Source organism: Heteronotia binoei, chromosome 12 (genome assembly GCF_032191835.1).
Source record: "Heteronotia binoei isolate CCM8104 ecotype False Entrance Well chromosome 12, APGP_CSIRO_Hbin_v1, whole genome shotgun sequence".
In the NCBI taxonomy this organism is placed as follows: domain Eukaryota; kingdom Metazoa; phylum Chordata; class Lepidosauria; order Squamata; family Gekkonidae; genus Heteronotia; species Heteronotia binoei.
In genome coordinates this window covers 71,737,672-71,758,676 of record NC_083234.1, presented here as the reverse complement: position 1 = coordinate 71,758,676, position 21,005 = coordinate 71,737,672, and the positions used below count along the sequence as shown (strand labels likewise).

The following is a 21,005-nucleotide window of genomic DNA, read 5'->3' as shown; positions in this document are numbered from 1 at the left end:
AACAGTGTTTTCTGTCTTTTTCTGTATGATTTTATGGTCATTCAGTTTTTATTTTGTATGATTCTACTGTTTTAAATGCTGGCTTAGGCTGTGAATAAGCTAAGCTAGTTATGAGTTGTTGCTTGGGGCTGCCCTTCTCACTGCTTCTCTCCCTCCCCCGCATCGGCAGAGAGCTCAGGAGTACGGTTATGACCAGTCTCTGATGGGCCGCCTGTGCAGGCACCTGGAGGAGCAAGTGCAGCAGAACGCGATCGAGGAACTCCCGGTCCTGCAGCTGACCACGCAGTACCGCATGCACCCAGACATCTGCCTCTTCCCCTCCAATTACATCTACGGCCGAACCCTGAAAACCGACAGGTGTGTCTTGCCCCTTGGGAGAAGGCTGGCCTACTGTGCGCCCTCACCATTTTCTCCTTGCCCACTCGAGTCGCTTCCCTTCCATCACATCTAGAGCTGGAGAGCGCTTCAGGGCTTCAAAGATAATCCAGAATTGGTGCTAGGAAAAGCTCATGTTTGGGAAGTGTGAATCTGAGTTATAGGTTACTTGGATGACTTGTTCTGCCTGGGGGGGGTTGCTACCAGGGAGCCAGGGCACAATTCCTCCTACTCCCCAAATCCCCTTCTGGCTTTTGAGATTCCAGCAGAGCCAGTATGGTGTAGTGCAAGGGTGGCCAAACTGTGGCTTGGGAGCCACATGTGGCTCTTTCAGACGTATTGTGTGGCTCTCAAAGCCCCCACCACCCCATCGGCCAAGCTTGGAGAAGGCATTTGTCTCTTTAAATCACTTCTCCAAGCCAGCTGGCAGCTTAGAGAATGTATTTAAAGTTATTTTCTTACACCTCCCCCCATCTATTTTCCTTCCTTCTTTCCTTCCTTTGTGGCTCTCAAACATCTGAAGTTTATTCTATGTGGCTCTTACATTAAGCAAGTTTGGCCACCCCTGGTGTAGCGGATAGTACCAGATTAGGATCTCTGAGGCTTAGGTTCAAATCCCTGCTCTGCCATGGGAGCTTGCTGGGTGACCTTGGGCCAGTCACTCTCAGCCTAACCGACCTCACAGGATTGTGCAAAGTTGAAATGGACTAGATGAGAGCCAAGTAAGCCACTTTGTAAGCCCATGGGGGAGGAAGGCAGGGGACAGTTGAAGTAAGTGAAATAAAGAACACTTGTAAAAGTATGTTTTAAAACTCAGGAGGGCTAGAAACTTTCTCTTAAAAATGAAAATGGCTTTAAAATTGCATGCTTTAAAGCTCAGGAGGACTAGAAACTTCCTCTTAAAACTGAAAAGTTCTGAATCCTGCACTGGCCTATTCTGCATTGTGAAGATGCTATATTCTTTGGCTGCCAAGTACAGGTTTTCCTTCAGCTTTTTCCCTCCCCTCCTTCACTGATGTAGCCTGGTCCCTGGTCCACTCGTGCAGTGAAGTGAGATAGCTGAGTACTGAGACAGAAGCATTGGATCACTACCAATTACATGTGGAAGAGAGAATGGTTTTAATTAAATAAGCACCTTGCAAGAAGAAAACCAGTGGGCAGAGAAGTGGGCAGGGCTAGAATTGTTCTCACTTCACTAGGATCTTTTTTTTCCCTAGTAGAATTTTTTTTCCTTTTACACAGGCACATTATAAAACAGGACCCTTCCCCCACCCCACAGCACTCTGCAGTGGTAAAATCCAGTCTTCTTCAGGGTTTTCTCACCTCATTTCCCTTATGAATACACCTGTCATTCAAGTAGGTTGAAAGTGTAGCATTTTGGACTGTACTACTTTTTCTGGGGGAGGGACACACATTCCCACAGGGTCCTGTATTTGAATGTGTCCCCAAGATTGAAAACCCTTTCCTTTCTTGCAAGGAGAAAGCCTGTCTCTCAGGGAGTTGGCTTGGTTAGATTTTTCTCCCTGAAGTGCAAGTTTCCTAGTGCAGGAGATTTTGTACCTGCGAGAGCAAGCAGTGATGCAAAACCACTCACCTTCCTGAAGTGGCCCAGTTACACCACATCAGTTCACCTGCTGAATAATGTCCTGGGATTTGGCAAGCCCAGAGTTTACTTTTTGACACACTTGGCCTAAAGCCACTGTCTTCTTCTCACGACTTCCCAGGCAAACAGAAGAGACCCGCTGCTCTTCGAAGTGGCCTTTCCAGTCGTATCTGTTGTTTGATGTGCGAGACGGCCAGGAGCAGCGGGAGAGTGAGTAAGTCCTTCCTTTGTCCATCAACAGTTAATTGTTCATTAATGATATGAAGTTGGGGGTGAGCACTGAAGTGGCCAAGTTTACAGATGACACTGAATTGTTCAGGGTGGTGAGAACCAGAGAGATTGTGAGGCACTCCAAAGGGATCTGTTGAGGCTGGGTGAGTGGGCGTCAACATGGCAGATGAGGTTCAATGTGGCCAAGTGCAAAGTAATGCACATTGGGGCCAAGAATCCCAGCTACAAATATAAGTTGATGGGGAGTGAACTGGCAGAGACTGACCAAGAGAGAGATCTTGGGGTCGTGGTAGATAACTCACTGAAAATGTCAAGACAGTGTGCGTTTGCAATAAAAAAGGCCAATGCCATGCTGGGAATTATTAGGAAGGGAATTGAAAACAAATCAGCCAGTATCATAATGCCCCTGTATAAATCGATGGTGCGGCCTCATTTGGAGGACTGTGTACAATTCTGGTCACCGCACCTCACCTCAAAAAAGATATTATAGCATTGGAAAATGTCCAAAAAAGAACAACTAGAATGATTAAAGGGTTGGAACACTTTCCCTATGAAGACAGCTTAAAACGCTTGGGGCTCTTTAGCTTGGAGAAATGTCGACTGAGATGTGACATGATAGAGGTTTACAAGTTTATGCATGGGCTAGAGAGGGTAGAGAAAGAAGTCCTTTTCTCCCTTTCTGACAATACGAGAACTCGTGGACATTTGATGAAATTGCTGAGCAGTCGGATTAGAATGAATACAAGGAAGTACTTCTTCACCCAAAGGGTGATTAACACATGGAATTCACTGCCAAAGGAGGTGGTGGCAGCTACAAGCATAGACAGCTTCAAGAGGAGATTGGATAAACATATGGAGCAGAGGTCCATCAGTGGCTATTAGCCACAGCTTACTGTTGAAACTCTCTGTCTGGGGCAAGTGATGCTCTGTATTCTTGGTGCTTGGGAGGGGCAACAGTGGGAGGGCTTCTAGTGTCCTGGTCCCACTGATGGACCACCTGATGGCACCTGGTTTTTTGGCCACTGTGTGACACAGAGTGTTGGAATGGATGGGCCACTGACCTGATCCAGAATGGCTTCTCTTACGTTCATAACAACTTTGATCCATGTCAGTGGGTTGATATTATGCAGTTGGAGTGCATCTGGCGGTCATCTTGTCTGACTCACATGACATGGAAGTGTTCTGCTGGATTCAGTCAGGGTTTGCCTGACCCAGAATTCTCTTCCCAGCAGTGACCAGCCAGATGCTTCTAGGGAAGGAAAAGCTCTGTTAAGGCTCACAAGTACAGTCGTCGTGCCTATGTATGCATACACCTATGGCCAAACATGACTGTTTCTTCCTTCTGGCTTGATAGACGGAAGTTAAAAGGCGAGAGGGACAGTTCGTGCAGCAGTGCTGGTGGCCAGTGGTTTCCGGTATTGGCCCTTCTCCTATTCAGCTGAAAGGCAGCCAGGGGGCCTCCTGCATCTATAGGTGGCTCCAGTCATGGCTTTAGAGTTAATCCCATGTACAAAAGCTCATCAGAAGAGCCCTGCAGGATCAGACCAGTGAGAGTCCATCTGGTCCAGCATTCTGGTTCACAATAGTGGCCAACCAGTTGCTCTGGAGCGCCAGCAACAGGGCATTGAGGCTTTCCTCAAATGTTGCTTCCTGGCACCAGTGTTCAGAGGCTGACTGCCTCTAATTGTGGCGGTTTCCTTTTGTCACCATGTCTAGTAGCTACCGATGGACCTGCCCTCCGTAAATCTGTCAAATCCCCTTTTAAATCTGTCTAGGCCTGCAGCCACCACTACATCCACTGACAGTGAATCCCATCTGATGTGTAATGAAGTATTTCTTTTAGTCTGCCCTAAATCTACTGCCCATCAGCTTGCATGCCATCCAGTTCTAGTATTTTCGGAGAGGTCCCGTCCATTGCATCGGATGCCCTCAAGAGGGGGGAAAGTTATCTTTGTCAGCTCGCTCTGCCCCACGCTTGATTTTATAAATCTCTATCGTGTTCCTTATTAGCCGTCTCTTTTCTAAACTGAAAAGTCCCAACCTCTAATTTAGACTGTCCTCATAGGGAAGGTGCTCCTACCCCCCCCCCAAACCACACAACTGTTCTGGCACATCTCCAAGGTGTCGCAACCACTTGAATACAGCCTCAAGAAGTTCATTGTGCTCGTGGGGTCCGGTCCATGCATGCAGCTGAACAAGGTGGTGGAAATGTAAGGTGGAATGGGCTGTACTACTTCAGGCTGCGGGTGGAGGGTCACCTTTTGGAATGCTGCTCTATGTGCGATAGTCCCAGCAGACAGAGAAGCCACAGGGCAAGGGTGGTCGACCCGTCCTGCTTTCTCTTATACTTTGCTACAGTTGCATTTTTTTTTATGCAAAAAAAAAAAAAGTTGAAAGCAGTTTGAACTGGTGGAAATTCTGCATGGGTGAAGTAGGCCCCAGTCAGCTGACCAGCTCCCTCCATGTGCCCCGAATTTTCTGAGGGGCTGCTGCTTGAAGCGCCACTGGCTCTTTACTAAGCTGCAGAAGCTACATCCACACTTTACATCATTTGTGGAAAACTGTGTGTCATGCTAACCCACCCTGGCAGCACATCTGCCCCAAGGCTGATGCAATCTGGGCTGGTGGTGGCTACAAGCAGAGACAGCTTCAAGAGGGGGTTGGGGTAAACACATGAAGCAGAGGTCCATCAGTCACTGTTAGCTATACTGCATTGTTGGAACTCTCTGTCTGGGGCAGTGATGCTTTATATTCTTGGTGCTTGGGAGAGGTGGGAGGCAGTGGGAGGGCTTCTAGTGTCCTGGCCCAACTGATGGACCTCCTGGTGGCACCTGGGTTTTTCGGCCACTGTGTGACACAGAGTGATGGACTGGATGGGCCATTGGCCTGATCCAGCATGGCTTCTCTTATGTTTTTATGTTGTTATCATGGATTGGTCTTAGGTTTTAAGAAACATCCTAGCAAGAATAGACAGCCTCTTTCTCAGCCAGTTCCTCCTTGGACGTTGGGCAAATGACTTTCCCAACAACCAGTGCCAAATTAACCCCCTGAAGCCTGGAGCAGACCTTGAATTCAGCCTCCTTTCTCCCCACCCCTCCTTTTTCCCCCTTTTCAGCTCCTTTGCAAATCCCCAGGAAGTCAAGCTAGTGATTGAATTAATGAAGCTGATAAAGCAAAAAAACAAGCAAATTGGCTTTCACCACATCGGAATCATCACCCCGTACAATGCGCAGAAAAGAAGGATCCTGAAAGAGCTGGATGAAACCTTTGGAGAGGACCGGTAAAAAGCTGAGCAAGCTTTGAATAGGAAGGGAGCCCGTTAATTGAGCTCCTTTATAACTCCTTGGCACAGAAGAGTCCAAATTGGTGGCTTCATACTGTCAGGCTGAATGCGGGTCCCTTAACACAAGATCAGTTGCCTATTAACTGCTTGTCTGCAGAGTTCTTAAACTTACATTTATTCCCATTTTGCAGTTAGAGGGCTGAGACTGGGAAATAGAACCTGCCCCATGTCTGTCTGTCTCTCTCTCCAGTCTCAAGGAGAAACTGAGAGGGGCCACGGCTCAGTGGCAGAGCATCTGCTTGACATGCAGAAGGTCCCAGGTTCAATTGCCGGCATCGTCCACTACTTTAAGGGATGTGACAGTTAATGGATGTGACAGACCTCCTCCGGAGACCTTGGGCAGCCTCTGCCAGTCAGAGCAGAGAATGCTCTGATCCACTGGAAGGCAGCTTCATGTCTCTCCCGCAACCGTGCTCTCTCCTGCTATCAGAGCTACGAAGAAGAAGAATTGCAGATTTATACCCCACCCTTCTCTCTGAATCAGAGACTCAGAGCGGCTTACAATCTCCCATATCTTCTCCCCTCACAACAGACACTCTGTGAGGTGGGTGGGGCTGAGAGAGCTCTCACAGAAGCTGCCCTTTCAAGAACAACTCCTGCGAGAACTATGGCTAACCCAAGGGAGTGTCAGCCTTCTCCCCAGCCTCCCTGGCTCTTTCCTGTGTTGTTCTCCCTTCCAGAGTGTAGTGGTTAAGTGTGTGGACTCTTATCTGGGAGAACCAGGTTTGATTCCCCACTCCTCCACTTGCAGCTGCTGGAATGGCCTTGGGTCAGCCATTGCTCTCATAGGAGTTGTCCTTGAAAGGGCAGCTGCTGTGTAAGAGCTCTCTCAGCCCCACCCACCTCACAGGGTGTCTGTTGTGGGGGAAGAAGATAAAGGAGATTGTAAGCCGCTCTGAGACTCTGATAGAGAAGGGCGGGGTATAAATCTGTGTTCATCAAATAAAGCTGCCTTCGAGCTCCACACGTTAACTTCTCAATAAAGGGTCCATCTCCTCGGGATGTTTTGTGCACAGTCAAAAGGAAACAGATGTCAAAACCCTCCCTCCCTCCCTCCTCCTTTTCAGAGCCGGCATCGTGGACACCGTGGATGGGTTCCAGGGCCGTGAGAAGGACTGCATCATCGTGACCTGCGTCCGAGCAAACAGCACCCAAGGATCCATTGGGTAGGGCAGACGGACCGGCCGGAAGCGGCTCCGACCTGCCTTTTCTGACCTGAAGTTAGAGGGGGCCAAGTTTGTGGGGCAGCAGTCAAGAGATGGAGATGGGTGCCTCCCCTCACCCACCCCTTCCAGCCACCTGTTGTGCCTGAGGGAATCCCAAGAGAACAGGGCCTGTGAGGTCACTGGGAAACGGGGCTGCTCATTGCTTGCTCGTCTGATGGGGGGTAGATCCAGAGGAGTGTTAGCCACCGTAGCCTGTTGCTGCAAAATAGTAAAGGGTTCAGTAGCACCTTTAAGACTAACACATTTTATGAGATGTGTCTGATGAAGAGAGCTGCATTTCTCAAAAGCTTCTGCTACTATGAAATGTGTTAGTCTTAAATGTGCTCGTGGACTCCTTATTATACCGATGGAAGGCAGGAGTCCAGAGCTGCAGAGGCCCCGGGGGGAGCCTGTGTTGGGTGCGCCTCTCTGGTAGTCCTCAGGCAGGAGCTGCCTGGAAGTATGCATGGCACTGCTCCTAGCTGAGAGGCCGCTGGAAGGTATATTGAGTCAGGGAAGGTGGATAGGAGATACAGACCAACAAAGAGATGTTTGGAACAGGGTTATGGAAGCTGCCCAGGCAAAGATCCAGGCCAGGAAGCATTTCGAGCCAGCCCCCCGGCTGGAGAAATCGGTCTGCTACCTTGACTGGTCTCTTGCAAAGGTCATCATAGAACACAAGAGAAGTCATGTTGGATCAGGCCAATGGCCCATCCAGTCCAACACTCTGTCACACAGTGGCCAAAAAACCCCAGGTGCCATCAAGAGGTCCTCACACTGTGCCTCCCTCTCAAGCCCCAAGAACACAGAGCATCACTGCCCCAGACAGAGAGTTCCAACAGTATGCTGTGGCTAATAGCCGGTGATGGATCTCTGCTCCGTATGTTGATCCAATCCCCTCTTGAAGCCATCTATGCCTGTGGTTCCACCCATGGCTGCTCCTAGATCCTGTGAATGGTGTGGAGAGCAGCCCTGCATGCTTCTCAGTTTGCACCTCTGGTGTGTTGCCCCGATAGCAGCCAGGTGGGGTTGGTGTTGGAGAGGGCCGTCAAGTCACTGCTGACTTACGGTGAACCCAGAGGAGGCAGTTCTTTTTGAAAAATAAAAGTTTCCCCCCCGTTTTTTGTTTCTTTTTAGAAGAGGAAAAGGTCACAGAGGTGCTTCTGGTGCCTTTCTGTTTTGTGCATCACCTTTGAAATGAATAAAATATTCAGGCCCAGCTCTGAAATATTAAAGAGAGTTTTCACATGAACTATAACAAATATTATTAATCCATCAGCGGGGGTCATGCCACAAAGGCATCCCAAGGTCTCGACACATGAAATGAAGCTGATTTTTTTCTCTCCCTCCCCCATTTTGAGGCATGTGCTCATTTGGAAGCCAAGAAATGGCGGAGCAGGAATTCCCTAAAAGGCCGAGTGATGATTTCAGAGATTTATTCCTTTCTTCTCCTTTGGTCGGAGTGATTAACAATACAGACAGCATCCATAAAAGCATAAAGTTCCAGAATAATGAAAATCTGATAAGCAACCACGTAACCTGTTTCAGATCTCTGGGAGGAACCATAAATGTTTAAAGCAGCACAGAGCAGACAGAACTTGTGTTTTGTGGAACTAGCAGGGCGGAGCTCTGGATCTGCTCTTGGAGGCTGGCCTGCAGGTCGTCCCGGCTTCTCCCTGTTGTGCTTCTTCACGAAGCTGTGCAAGAGCTGGGGGCAGGTGCATAAGGACAGGTGCCTTCTTCAAGAGGCAGGCATCAAAGGTTATGCTAGTGCAGCGTCACTTAATGGCATGGCTGTACAGCCGGGGGTGGGGTTGGTGGGAGGGTAGCATGACCTGGTCTGTATGGCTGCTCCTTGGGGTGGGGGGCGTTGCTGGTACTCCAGCTCAGCTGAAAGTCACAACCAGGTCAAGAAGTCAGAAGAGAACCAATTGAGGGAATTGGTGGCTGGCCCAGCAGACCTCATAGACCTTTGAAGCACAACTGAACAGTGTCTTTTCGGACTCGGTTGAAACAGTGTAGGTGGCTGCTCCTTGGGGTGGGGGGCGTTGCTGGTACTCCAGCTCAGCTGCAGGTCACAACCAGGTCAAGAAGTCAGAAGAGAACCAGTTGAGGGAATTGGTGGCTGGCCCAGCAGACCTCATAGACCTTTGAAGCACAACTGAACAGTGTCTTTTCGGACTCGGTTGAAACAGTGTAGGTGGTTGTGAGCTCAGTCCTCCTTTAGCAATGCTTTTGTTTTTTAGGTTTTTAAAGAGTCTTCAGCGCCTGAACGTCACGATTACACGAGCCAAGTACAGCCTCTTCATCCTCGGACAACTGAAAACGCTCATGGTAAGCGGGGGGTGCTAACAGGCCAGGTCCCTCTAATCCAGGCCAAAATGGTTCGCTGTTCTCTCAGGCCCACCACTGCTAAAAACAGAAACTGGGCTGAGGCCATCAGCTTTCTGGAGCTCCTTGCAGGAACAGCAGGGCATACAGCGTCTATATTTGGAGAGAGCAGATTCTTGGTGGCAGGAGTGCCCGCTATGACTTGACTGTCCTGCACTTGGTCCGATCCAGCCAGCTGCTCTTGAAGCTTGGGAGAGGCCTGTACTTCTGAACCAGGCTAGGGCTGTTTTGATTTAAAAATGTGAGAGGGTCCATGTTGGGTGAGGCCAGTGGCCCCTCTAGCCCAACACTCTTGTGTTACACAGTGGCCCAAACCCATCAGGAGGTCCACCAGCAGGGCCAGAACGTTGTCCCCTCCCACCAATCGCCAAGAATAGAGAGCAGCAGCATTGCCCCAGACAGAGTGTTCCATCTTGACTTTGTGGCTAATAGCTCCTTATCCATTTGTCAGTAGAAGACGACGACTATAGATTTATACCCCGCCCTTCTCTCTGAATCAGAGACTCAGAGCGGCTTACAATCTCCTATATCTTCTCCCCCCACAACAGGACACCCTGTGAGGTGGGTGGGGCTGAGAGGGCTCTAACCTCCCCCTCCCAGGAGCTGCCATACAGATCAGGTCATATCACAGTAGATATGCCATTCCCAATAAAAAGGAAAGATTTGCACGTCTCTGCAGTAACACCAGAGGAATCAGGTGGCAAGTTCTGACAGTCATAAGCATCAGGTGTTCAATTACGGCTGAATATCAAAAAGGCCAAAGTAATGACTGCTGTGGAATTACTCGGCTTTTAAAGTTGATGAAGAGGAGGTTGAAATTGTTCAAGACTTCTCTTTCTTGGCTCGATCATCAACCAAGAAGTCCGGAGATTGAGACTGGGGGAAGGGCAGCCATGAAGCAACTAGAAGGATTCCTCAAGTGTAGGGATTGTCACCAGCCGTCAAGATGATTCATACTATACCATTTCCCATTATTGGGTATGGGTGTGAAGTTGGGCAATGACAGAAAGCCGACAGGAAGAAAGTTGCTTCGTTCAAAATGTGGTATTGGATGAGAGTTTAACGCTATCATGGACCGCCAAAAAGACAAATGAGTGGATTCTAGATCAAATGGAGACTGAACTCTCACTAGAAGCTAAAATGATGACATATACTTTGGTCCCATTATGAGAAGATGTGACTCACTGGAAAAGACAAGAGTCAAGGGGGGGGGGGAGGCACAAGCAGATCCCACACGCCGCATACTTTCCCCTGAGGAAATCCTGTATTGAGTGTGGTCATCCTAGACTACACCAAACACCCTCTCTTTGGGGGCAGTCCCCAGTTCCATGCTGGTTCATGTGACTGTGAAGGCAGCTGGTCTGTGCCTTCTACTGTAGGTTGCCTCCAAATAGACAAGGGGAACAGGACATCGCGCAGAGGGAGGAGTAAGTCAAAGGAGGGGGGCTGCCACTTTGCCAAGCTCACCTTCCTGCTGGGGTGGAGAGCATTTATAGGGAAGTGAGGACAGGTCAGGTTGAACGGTTGCCGCTTCCTTTTGGACCCTCAACATCGCCTGCATTTGCTTTTTTCAATCATGAACTGCAGCTATTTTTCCACTAGAGGGCCCCCCTGTCCATTTTGGAAATAGAGGAAGACCCCAGTCTAGCGATGGTGTAGTCAAGGAAGCGAGCACGGATTCTGTGTAGCGCTGATTGTCCTGCACAGTTATAGAGCTGTGAGGGACTGCGGTGTGTTCATAAAAATGGGACTTGTTTTCCTTCCTTGGGTGATTCTGCCGCTTCATTGAGGTTTGTTGCTTGTGGGAGGACCCAGTGCTACATACCAGTGGCCATAATAATCTGGAGGAAATTTGGGGTTAATTTCGGCCTTGATACGTATGTGCGACATGCCTTGACATCCTTTGGATGGGGTACACTGCTGGTATTCTCTATCAGTGAACCAGGCCAACAAACTATAATCCTGACCACATCAAGAGTAAACCAGTGCTCCTTCCTATACTTACTCAACTCTTGTCCAAAACCTGTCAATCTGAGGCCTTTGCTGCCGTTGTGACCCTTTTATTTTTCTCTCTCTTTGTAGGAGAACAAAGACTGGAATGAGTTGATTCAGGATGCTCAGAGACGAGGCACGATCATCAAGACCAGCCGGGAGAGCTATAGGAAAGATGCCGCGAAAATTATGAAGCTTAAACCAGTGCCCCAGAGATCCCGCTCTTTGCCCAGTGTTGCTGTGCCAGGGAGAACTCAGCAAGGACCAGCAGGCCCAGTTGGCTGCAAGCCAAAAGAGGACTCCGGCCAAAAACACAGTGATTCCCGGCAACTCTCGGTCAGCGCCAGCACCTTGGTAGAAGCGAGCCATCGGTTCCCGTGTCTCCCTGGGTCTCACGTCACCCTGCCTCACCCAGTGACATCTGTCCAGGAGAGGCCACAAGACCCACGGCTGGCAAGGACACAGAGGGCCCCTGCACAGCAGGCCTGCGTGGCAAATGGGAATTCTGCCCCAAGTGGTTCGGGGGATGCATTGCCGCAGGGCCTCGACTCTGCTCCCAGGCAGAGAAATTGCAGCAGTAACACACAGGCCAAGGCAGAAATGTCTGGGAAACCCGACACTGCCAGAGAGGCAAAGAGACTGGACACAGGAGAGCCACATCACCAGCCAGAGTGGAAGAATGGCCAGGATTCTGCCTCCAGGAGCAGGAAAGCATCTACAGAAGGCCTGGAGAGCGGAAACCCAGTGGCTGCCAAGAGACGACGGATCACCGACTAGTCCCCCAGCCTCTCCTCTGCAAGTTCCCTTGTGAGAACTATGGTTGCGGGAGGGTGGAGGCACCGTTCCTGGCTCTTTGCGCAGCCCACGAGCTCTGCTCCGATCCGTAAGATAATGCCCTTTAGCTAGGATTTATGCAGGAAAGATAGGCCAGTGCTCTTGATACAAACGGTAGCCATGGGTTTGCAAAGCCCACACTGTAAATGTTTGAAGCGATGTATATTTGTATAGCATACAGAAATGGTTTGGGGGCTGGAATGGATTGGGTGGTGGCCACGGCTGAAGCTCTTGTCTATGGGGACCGGTGGAAGGCCCAGCCCATCCATGGCCCCTGAAAAGCCTGAACAAAGTAAAAGTTTTGGCCACCATGCTGCCCGTTTCGGCCCTAAGAGCTCGCCTCTTGAGTGTGGGGCTCATTTGCCTGCCTTTGGATCCTTTTTGATATGAACAGATTCCCCAGAATATATTGACACTGTATTTAAATTTGGAAAGGACCCACCCAGGCCATGCTCAGTAAGTTTTTTGCAGCAGGGAACTTTCACAGAAGTGCCTCTTTTGTTGTTGCTGAAATCTAATGTGTGGGTACCTGGTGGCAAACTCCACATGTGACAAAGAATGTTGAGCAGAAAATACGTTCTGCTGGCTCAGCTGCACTTTACAGGTCTTTTTCATTGTGTGTGGGGTGGTTATTTTTTGTTCTTCTATTTTTGTAAATATTATCTGCAAATTGCTAAGCGATGGGCCTTCGTTCTGAGCATGGCCGTGTGGTTTCTCGCTGTTGCAAACAACGGAGTGTGTGGCCAGATTCCCACCCAACCCACAACGAAGGGGACTGACGTGCCACTCCTGGTGCCCCGTGCTCCAGATCCTCTGCCACTTGGTGCTCCTTACTGGGCGCTTTGAGGGCCAGCCTGAGATTGCAGTTCCACCCCCCCACCCCGCCCCTTGAAGCCCCACTTCAGGCATGACTTCCAGTAATTGGACAGGATTTTAAATGATTAATTCCAAATAATACTTGCAGAACACGTGGAGACAAAAAAGCCAAGTCATTAACATGTTGGAGAGCTGTCGCTTTTGCCGTGTAATAACCTCTTGTGTAAATAAACTGCAATAACTTTTTTTTAGAAGACACGAGCGAATGAAATGCATAAATACAACTGACGCCTCCTTTTCACTCGTGTCTCCGCATCGTCATTACGGCTGGCAGGATGGCCCTGGGATGCAGGGCAGGGGTGTCTCGATGTGTTCCTGTCTGGAGGAGACGTCTGGCTCATGTGGCTGGGTGGGAACCCTCCTATGCTCTTGGACTCTTTTTAGCTAAATTCTTAGTTCAGGCCATGAGAATTTGGGCAGCTTACAAAAAAACAGCTGGTTTTGTGGCCTTACTTATGAACCCTCTGTGGTCTGAATTTTTCTTTCTTCCTCATACTCCTAGTCATGTCTGATAAATGCCATGTGTGTAGGACCTAAGTCCTACAGGTTAGAAGAGTAGAGTCAGAAAGAAACAGCTGCGGGCAAATTCCAGGTCTGCAGATCTTGACAGATCATTGTCAGCTGTAGTGCATTTCTGCCTCTTAACTGGGATGTGCCTCAAGTGGGCTTTCGTACTGAGGTAGCTTTTTCAGCTGCAAAACTATTTGGATAGCACAGCAGTGAGGTTGAACGTTCCCTTGTACTCGCTGGTCACCTCTGCACTGTACATCCTTTGGGAACTCAGCGCCTGATTGAAATGTGATGTTGGCAGGACAGGTGAGCCGATGTGTGTGACGTTGCACATGCGCCAGAAACAAGGCGCTTTGGCCACTCTAAATTTTACGAGTGTCCTGTTTACGAGTGTAATATTGACATGCCAAGTGCAACACCGGCCTGCACTTCAGATCTCTGGCAAGGTCACATTGCTTGTGCAGCAGCCTAGTTAAAGGCATTGGGCACACGTGAACTCACATGGTCATAAATAAGAACATAAGAGGAGCTGTGCTGGATTAGGCCAACACAGAGGTCAAAACCCAGGTGCCATCAGGAAATTCATCCGTGGGGCCAGAACTCCAGAAACTCTCTCAACTGTGCCCCACCACCACCAAGAATATAGAGCATCCCTGCCCCAGACAGAGCATTCCATTTATTTCTTGTGCCTAATAGCCCCTAATGGACTTCTGCTCCATATGTTTATCCAATCCCTTTCTTGGAGGCATCTACAGTTGTAGCTGCCCCCACTTCCTGCGGCAGTGAATTCCACGTGTTAATTACTGTTTGAAGTACTTCCTTTTATCTGTTCGAAACCTACTGCTAATGAATTTCATTGAGTATCCACAAGGTCTTGTATTGTGAGAAAAGGGGGAAAGTACTCCTTTCCCTTCCTCCATTCTTCTGGCCCCAGCAGCATTGTGTTTGAATCAGACCACTGAATAAGTTGTCTCGGACTCTTTGACTCTCCTGGGTAGAGGCATGGGCCAGCTAGAGAGCTGATAGCACCACAATGTTATACTGGTCAGTTTCCCAGAGTCTGCAGAATATCATTGAATGCAACTTCTTGAAACTATTAGTTGGTGAATGGTCCTGGTGGGACAACTGAATGCTGCAAAGCCTAGGCAGTGGTGGGGGGGCATATGTGTGCAGGAGCAGAGATTCTGTGGAACATTTTCCTGCTGCCAGATCCTAGGGATGAAGCTCTCCAGTTGACGTTAATGCCACTGCATTTTTGCAAGAACCGTCACAAGGGGGAAGAGTTGTGTGAAGCAGCCCTTTGGTTTGCTAGAGTGTACTTTTCAGCCGTTCCTTGTCTGGGAGTGTTAATTCTTTCGTCTTTGGAGCTGTGGCTTTTATACCCTGAAGATTATAGGCAAGGGATGTAAATGTCCAGTGTTTCGACTCTTCTGTTTTTGCAGCACCTCAACAGCTTTGAAAATGCACTCTCTTTTCGCCTGGGTTTAACACAGCTTAGAGAGTCCGTGACCTTGAACTGGAGCTGTAAGACCCTGAATCTGCCAGTCACGCTCTGCCATTTTTTAGTTCTATCCCAAGACGGGCCATTGAGTTCCAAGTGTTCTGATCAGCATGGGTTCTTCAAGGTCAGACCAGTGTTCTCTAGCCTAGATTCCCAGGATCCTTTTCAACTATTAAAGGGATGAATTGGGGGGACACAATGCACAGGGCAGAGAACTCCCCCCCCCTCCCAAAAATGAGAACTCAAGGGCAGTAGATTCAGGATGGATAAAAGGGGAAACTTCTTTACACAGTGAGTGATTAAAATGTGGAAGTATCTGCCAAAGGATGTAATGATGGCCACAGCCATAAACAGCTTTAAAAGGGGATTAGATAGATTTATGGAAGATAGGTATAACAGTGGCTACTTGTCATGGTGACTAAAAAGGACCTCCTTGTTCAGAGGCAGTCAACCTCTGAATCCCAGTCCCATGAGACAGGGTTTTTTTTATGCAGGAACGCAGTTCTGGCTAGCTTGGCATCAGGGGGTGTGGCCTAATATGCAAATTAGCTTCTGGACTTTTTCTACAGAAATGCCCTATGCTAAACAATGATCTCAGGGGGTGTGGCCTAATATGAAAATGAGTTCCTACCAGGCTTTTTCTTCAAAAACAAAGGTCCTGGCAAGAGGCAACATCAGGGGAAGGCCTGTGTGCACTGTTATTGGCCCTCCAGAAGAATTAGTTGGCTATTGTGTGAGGCAGGATGGCCTGGCCAGATGAACCAATTCTTAATTTGAGATCTCAGTTACTGGGCTTTCGACAGTGCCATAGGTCGGAGATACCTTCTGAGATAATTCTGGCCTCTGAAGGAGAGGATTGGAATGATATCTGTGTAGGCGTGTAAAATCTGTATCACGTTTGCAGGATCCATTCGGAATCTGATGTTTCTGCGATGGTCCAGGAGTGGGGCAGTCCTTCACCTTCAGGTATAAGACTCCTCCTCTGGAACAGGGTTGGTTTTGCTTCAGTTGACCCAGGAGGGGGAGGGGCCTGTCCCCTGGGACCACTCCCGCCTCACTGGCCCTGCTGGGAGAGCGGGATTTGTTTTAGCTGCACTCCAGAAAGCACAACGATCCAGGACAAAGGAAAGAGACAGTGAGAAGATGAACAACCTTCAACCAGTCTCACCTAATCAAGCTGCAATCAGTGGCAGGCAGTGAGGAGAGCCAGCGGCATTGGGAGATCCCCAGCACCCATGGCTGCACTCAAAAGACACGCTTGGCCCTAATGTCTGGGCTAGAGGGCCCTACCCCAAACACCATTCACAATGGAGTGACAGAGACTGAGAGAGAGGCCAGGAGAGTACAGTGCTTGGCAACTCTACTGGCCTTTGAGAGACATGCACACACTGGGAGCCTCAACCCTTCCACTAGACCAGAGGCGAGAGAAGGCTGGTGGAACATTAACCCAAGCAACCATCCGAACCACTATTGGGGAGTAGGGAAAGACCCCTTAAATTGCCCCTTCTTCCCCTTCCAGATTGACAAAAGCAACCTGAACTGGGAGTTCAACACCTGCAGCCTTTTATAGTATAATAAAGGCAAAGTAGGAACGACCATCCAAGCCAAAGGCTTGATACCAGAAGCTACCAAAAGGCTAAAACTGCTGGCAGCGGATGACCCTGTGACCAACTTGACGTCCAACTCTGTGCTGCCCATGGATGCTGATGGCTTACCTAAGGATCCCTGTGATAGAAGGGTGGACCAGGCACTACGTAAATACTTCGAAGCCTCAGCCTGTTCCATTACAGCATCAACAGTGAGCTTCAGAGCAGCTTATGCATGGACATTGGATCTGGCCTCGGCGGACAACCGGGTACCCAAAGAGTTCAAAGACGAGCGTTTTAAAAAATTGCACTAGCAACAGCATTGGTGGTTGATACATCATTGGATACCCTGCAACAGTCAACTAGAGCCATGGTATGCAGTTTAGCAGCCAGGAATTGGAATGTGGACTCAGTGGCACAGGCTAATGTTGCAGCTGTTCCATTCAAGGGCACAAACCTCTTTGGAGAAGGTTTAAATATTGAAAATAAAGGTAAGAAAAAACTTCTGTCAAAGAAGAGAGATACCAAATCTAGGAAACGACTTCAGTCCTTTCGTGACTCCAAAAGAAATCCATCATGGCCTGGCAACTTTTGATCTTTTAAAAGAAGACGGCAATCGTGTTTCTGAGACACAACCCTCCTTCTCCCACAAGACCGAACAAAATCCAAGGGTACAAACAAAAAAGGCTCAACGACATCACTATGCCAATACAAAGGAAGCTTCAAGAATAAGTGCACGTCTTCAACACTTTGTGACTCAGTTGCATTAAACAATGAGCAACACATGGCTGTTAGATATAGTGACCAACGAGCATTCTCTGGAGTTCAGCTCTATTCCCCCTCCTCATCCACAGTTTCCTACAAATACCAAGGAACTGATCAACAGATGCATGAGCTGTTAGTGTAAAGAATATTGGTTCACTATAAGCGTTGCTCACTATAAAATCTTGGTCCAGGCTTCCAGGCCTACAAGATACTTTCTCACCGAAATACAACAGTGTAACCTTCAAGCTAACTGTTTGCATCTAGTTGGGGGAGTTACCAATCTCTCCTAGGTCCCATAATGGGCAGATTCCTACCCACTGAAGGAATGGCCTTGTTGCCTGAGAAGCCGTCACGTCTCAGAAACAAGGGGGAAAGTATTACATCATCTCTTCATTCTGATTGGTCCTCAGAGCCTGAGGTTCCGTTAGAATCTTTCTATAAGTTACCTAGCTTTTGTCTTTGCCTGCTAGCTTGGCGACCACTTGGCAAACATCATGTCAGTGATGGTCCAGCTCAGCTTGGCTTGAAAGCCTTCTTGATTGCTGTTCCTGAAATGGGCTGAAGCCTGACTTGTCTCTGTGAATCAGAGGTTGATGCTGAACCTGGTAAACTTTGTGAACTGCACTGGTAACTATTGAATACTGTTTTAGATACACTGGTAAAGCCTAGATCTTTTGTTTTATCTTTCACGAGTCATTTGTTTAGTAATCCTTTTGCACTTTAAATTTAAAAATTACATTTTTAAACTTGTAGTTTCTTGTCTCCTACAGCTTCAAAACCCAAATCCAGAAGTCTTGCACTTGACCACCTACTGGCAATATCTTAATTTGGAAACTTAAGACTGCAAGTCTACCTTGAAGGACTGACCTTTCTGTTAATTCCCGAAGCTCAGACACTTGTCTCTTCCCTCTGAAGTTGGGAAGGGGCTGGTGACAGATATCATTTTAGGCTGAATTGAGGATTACCCTCCCTTCAGTAATTTGTTTTATCTGCTCTTTGACCCAAGGTTTCTTCTCATCCCTGACTTGGGATGAGGGGAAACCATGACAGTTAGAAAGAGCTGTACAATACTAGCTGGATATAGTCCAAAGAACAACAGGGACAAAAGGGCCATCCTAGACCTTAAATGGCTGAACAAGTGCATTAGAACCAGAAGTTCAGGATGGAAGCCCTGAAGGCTATTCTCACAGCCGTTCAGGAAAATGATTTCCTAACATTCATCAATCTATCAGAGGCCTATTTACACATTCCAATTCAAGACTCTCTCACCACAAGTTCCGGAGATTTGTTTACGACGGGAAGCATTTTCAATACCAAGCTCTCCCTTGTGGACTGAATCTTCCCCCAGTGTGTTCACCAAGATCATTGTGGCCAATCCATCGTAGCTCACCTGAGGATACAAGGAGTGGTGGTTTCCCCATAATCAGGCAAAATCCTGGTCAAGGTGCCCTCTTTTCAGCAGAGAATGGATGCTTCATCCTTGACAGTGAACATCCTTAGGGAACATGGTTTTTTTGTAATCAACATGGAGAAGAGTAATTTACAACCCTCACAGTCACTAATACATCTCGGGGTACAGACCGATAAGATGAAAGACAGGAGATCACCAGTAGGTGGTCAAGTACAAGACTACTAGATTTGGGTTTTGAGGCTGCATGGGACAAGTTAAAAAAATACCATTGTTTTTCTATCTTCGAAGAGGCAGCAAAGAACCCCGTCTCTGACCACAGAGGTGTTGGGACAACACAAGATACAGGTGATGGTGCTCGCCAAACTATTGGACATGATGGTATTGTGACAGGAGGACATACTTCAATGGTCAAGATTCCATGCTCAACCACTTCAGAGGTTCTATTATTGCAGTAGCCTGTGATTGCCAACAGGAGTCACAAACTGGTATGATTGCGAAAGGACCTATGACAGCAGCTACAATGATGGCTGAGTCCTCCCATTTCCTTCAGTGCTCCTGATTTGAGACCCAAAGAGGGTAGTGATGACCACAGATACAAGGTTTGGCAGGATGTGAAGCACAATCCCATGGAAAGATGACACAAGGGTTATCTCAGGAAGAAATGTCATTTAGCATAAATTTTCTGGAACTCAAGAGCCACCAGGCTGGATCTACTAAAGTTCTCAGAGTCTTTGACAGGAAGTCGTGTCTGATCAGGTGGGCGGAGGTACATCTGCAGTCACTGAAGGCAATACACATGGCAGGCAAGGACAATACCTTGGTGAACTGGCTGAGCAAATGGAAACTAAACCAGTCTGGATGGATGTTGTGCAAGTCAGTGTTCTGTCAGATCTGTGATAGATACGGGATGGTGGAAATAGACTTATTTGCCAGAAGTGGCAGGTTCTGAGATTTTTGTCAAAGGTGTGATGCAAACAGGCAGAAGGAACAGATGCACTCAGCTGTGACTGGCCACAGGATCTATTGCACACATCTCCGCCAATTCAGCTGATTTACAGGATTATTCAAAAACTAACAGAAAGCGGAAATAGTGCTGATTGCACCCTTTTGACCTAGAAGGGCCTGGTTCCAGGATCTGAAATGGTTGTCAAGAGGGAGTCATGGTGCCTCCTGCTGAGGGAAGATCTGTTGAGACATGGCTGAACTCTACATCCCTGCCCATCCCTCCTGAACCTAACAACCTGGAGGTTGAGTGGAAACAACTAGAAGGAATGGGATACTCAGATAGGGTGATAAATATCATGTTTTCCATAAATGGTGTACAGAGTGTAGTTGGAACCCATTGAAAGTGTCAGTCCTTCCTTCAGGATAACTTAGATAAAAGGCTTAGTACAAGCACCTTAAGGAGACAAATAGTGGCCATTTCAGCAGTAAGGGATGCTCGGAAAAGTAAGCGTCTAACCCTACATCCATATATTAAACGTTTTCTTAGGGAAACTACATTGTCGAAACCATCCCGTGTTTATATTTTCTTACTGGGAATCTGAATACAGTTCTGAGGCCCTTGTGTAAAGGTCCATTTGAGCTCATGTCAGTTGAAAGTTATTAAAACTTTATTCTTGGTGGGAATTATCTCAGCTAGATGAGTGTCAGAATTAAGAGTCCTGTCAATTGATAGGGAGCTCTGTATATTCCACGACGATAGGGTAGTGTTGTACTCAGATCTGGCTTTTATTACCAAGGTGAATTCAATTTTCCACAGATCAGAGGGAATTGCCTTACCTTCCTTTTTGTCCCAATCCTAAATGTGACAGGGAAAGGGAATAGCACTGTTTAAACATGTGTAGGGCTCAGCTTTTATATGGACAGAATGAAACAGTGGCGCAAGTCTGATGCTCTGTTTCTTTCAGAACAGTCATCCCTAGGTCAACGAGTTTCAGCCTCTACTACGAGTAGATGGCTTAGAGGGTTTTCATGGTGGTGCACAAGGCCCAGGGGTTAGAACTTCCTGCAGGGATTACCGCTCATTCCTTATGAGGGGCAGGGTGACTACATCAGCAGCAGATGGATCGTTTTCCTCTTTGGAGACTATTTGCAAAGCAGCCATCCGTAAATCAGTGTGCTCATTCACTAGGCACTATAGGGTAGATAAATTGGCCTTGGCTGAGGCAGCTTTTGGCCTCAGAGTTCTGCAACACACCCTCTAAACCAGGAAGCCGAATATCCTGCCCCGGGGCACACTGCTTTTTTATCTCCCGGAGGTGAAGGACTGCCCCACTCTGAGACATGTGAAGCGACCGTATTTTTAGCCTCCATGTCTCAGAGCAGCACGAGGAATGGCCCATAAAACGTACAAATGATGTCTACATTCCGATACAGAAT

The 21,005-nt window shown here is 48.1% G+C and overlaps 1 protein-coding gene across 1 annotated transcript in view; it reads left to right on the top strand.

The window, feature by feature from the left end:
- Window positions 1-13,091, top strand: part of SETX (senataxin) — a 106,309-nt gene extending 93,218 nt beyond the window's left edge. Inside the window, exons 20-25 of the mRNA XM_060251588.1 lie at window positions 170-357; window positions 2,100-2,192; window positions 5,325-5,489; window positions 6,620-6,718; window positions 9,004-9,091; window positions 11,231-13,091. Coding sequence (XP_060107571.1) covers window positions 170-357; window positions 2,100-2,192; window positions 5,325-5,489; window positions 6,620-6,718; window positions 9,004-9,091; window positions 11,231-11,917 — 1,320 coding nt within the window. The 3' untranslated portion in view covers window positions 11,918-13,091. The remainder of the gene's footprint in view (window positions 1-169; window positions 358-2,099; window positions 2,193-5,324; window positions 5,490-6,619; window positions 6,719-9,003; window positions 9,092-11,230) is intronic.
- Window positions 13,092-21,005: the final 7,914 nt, after the last annotated feature.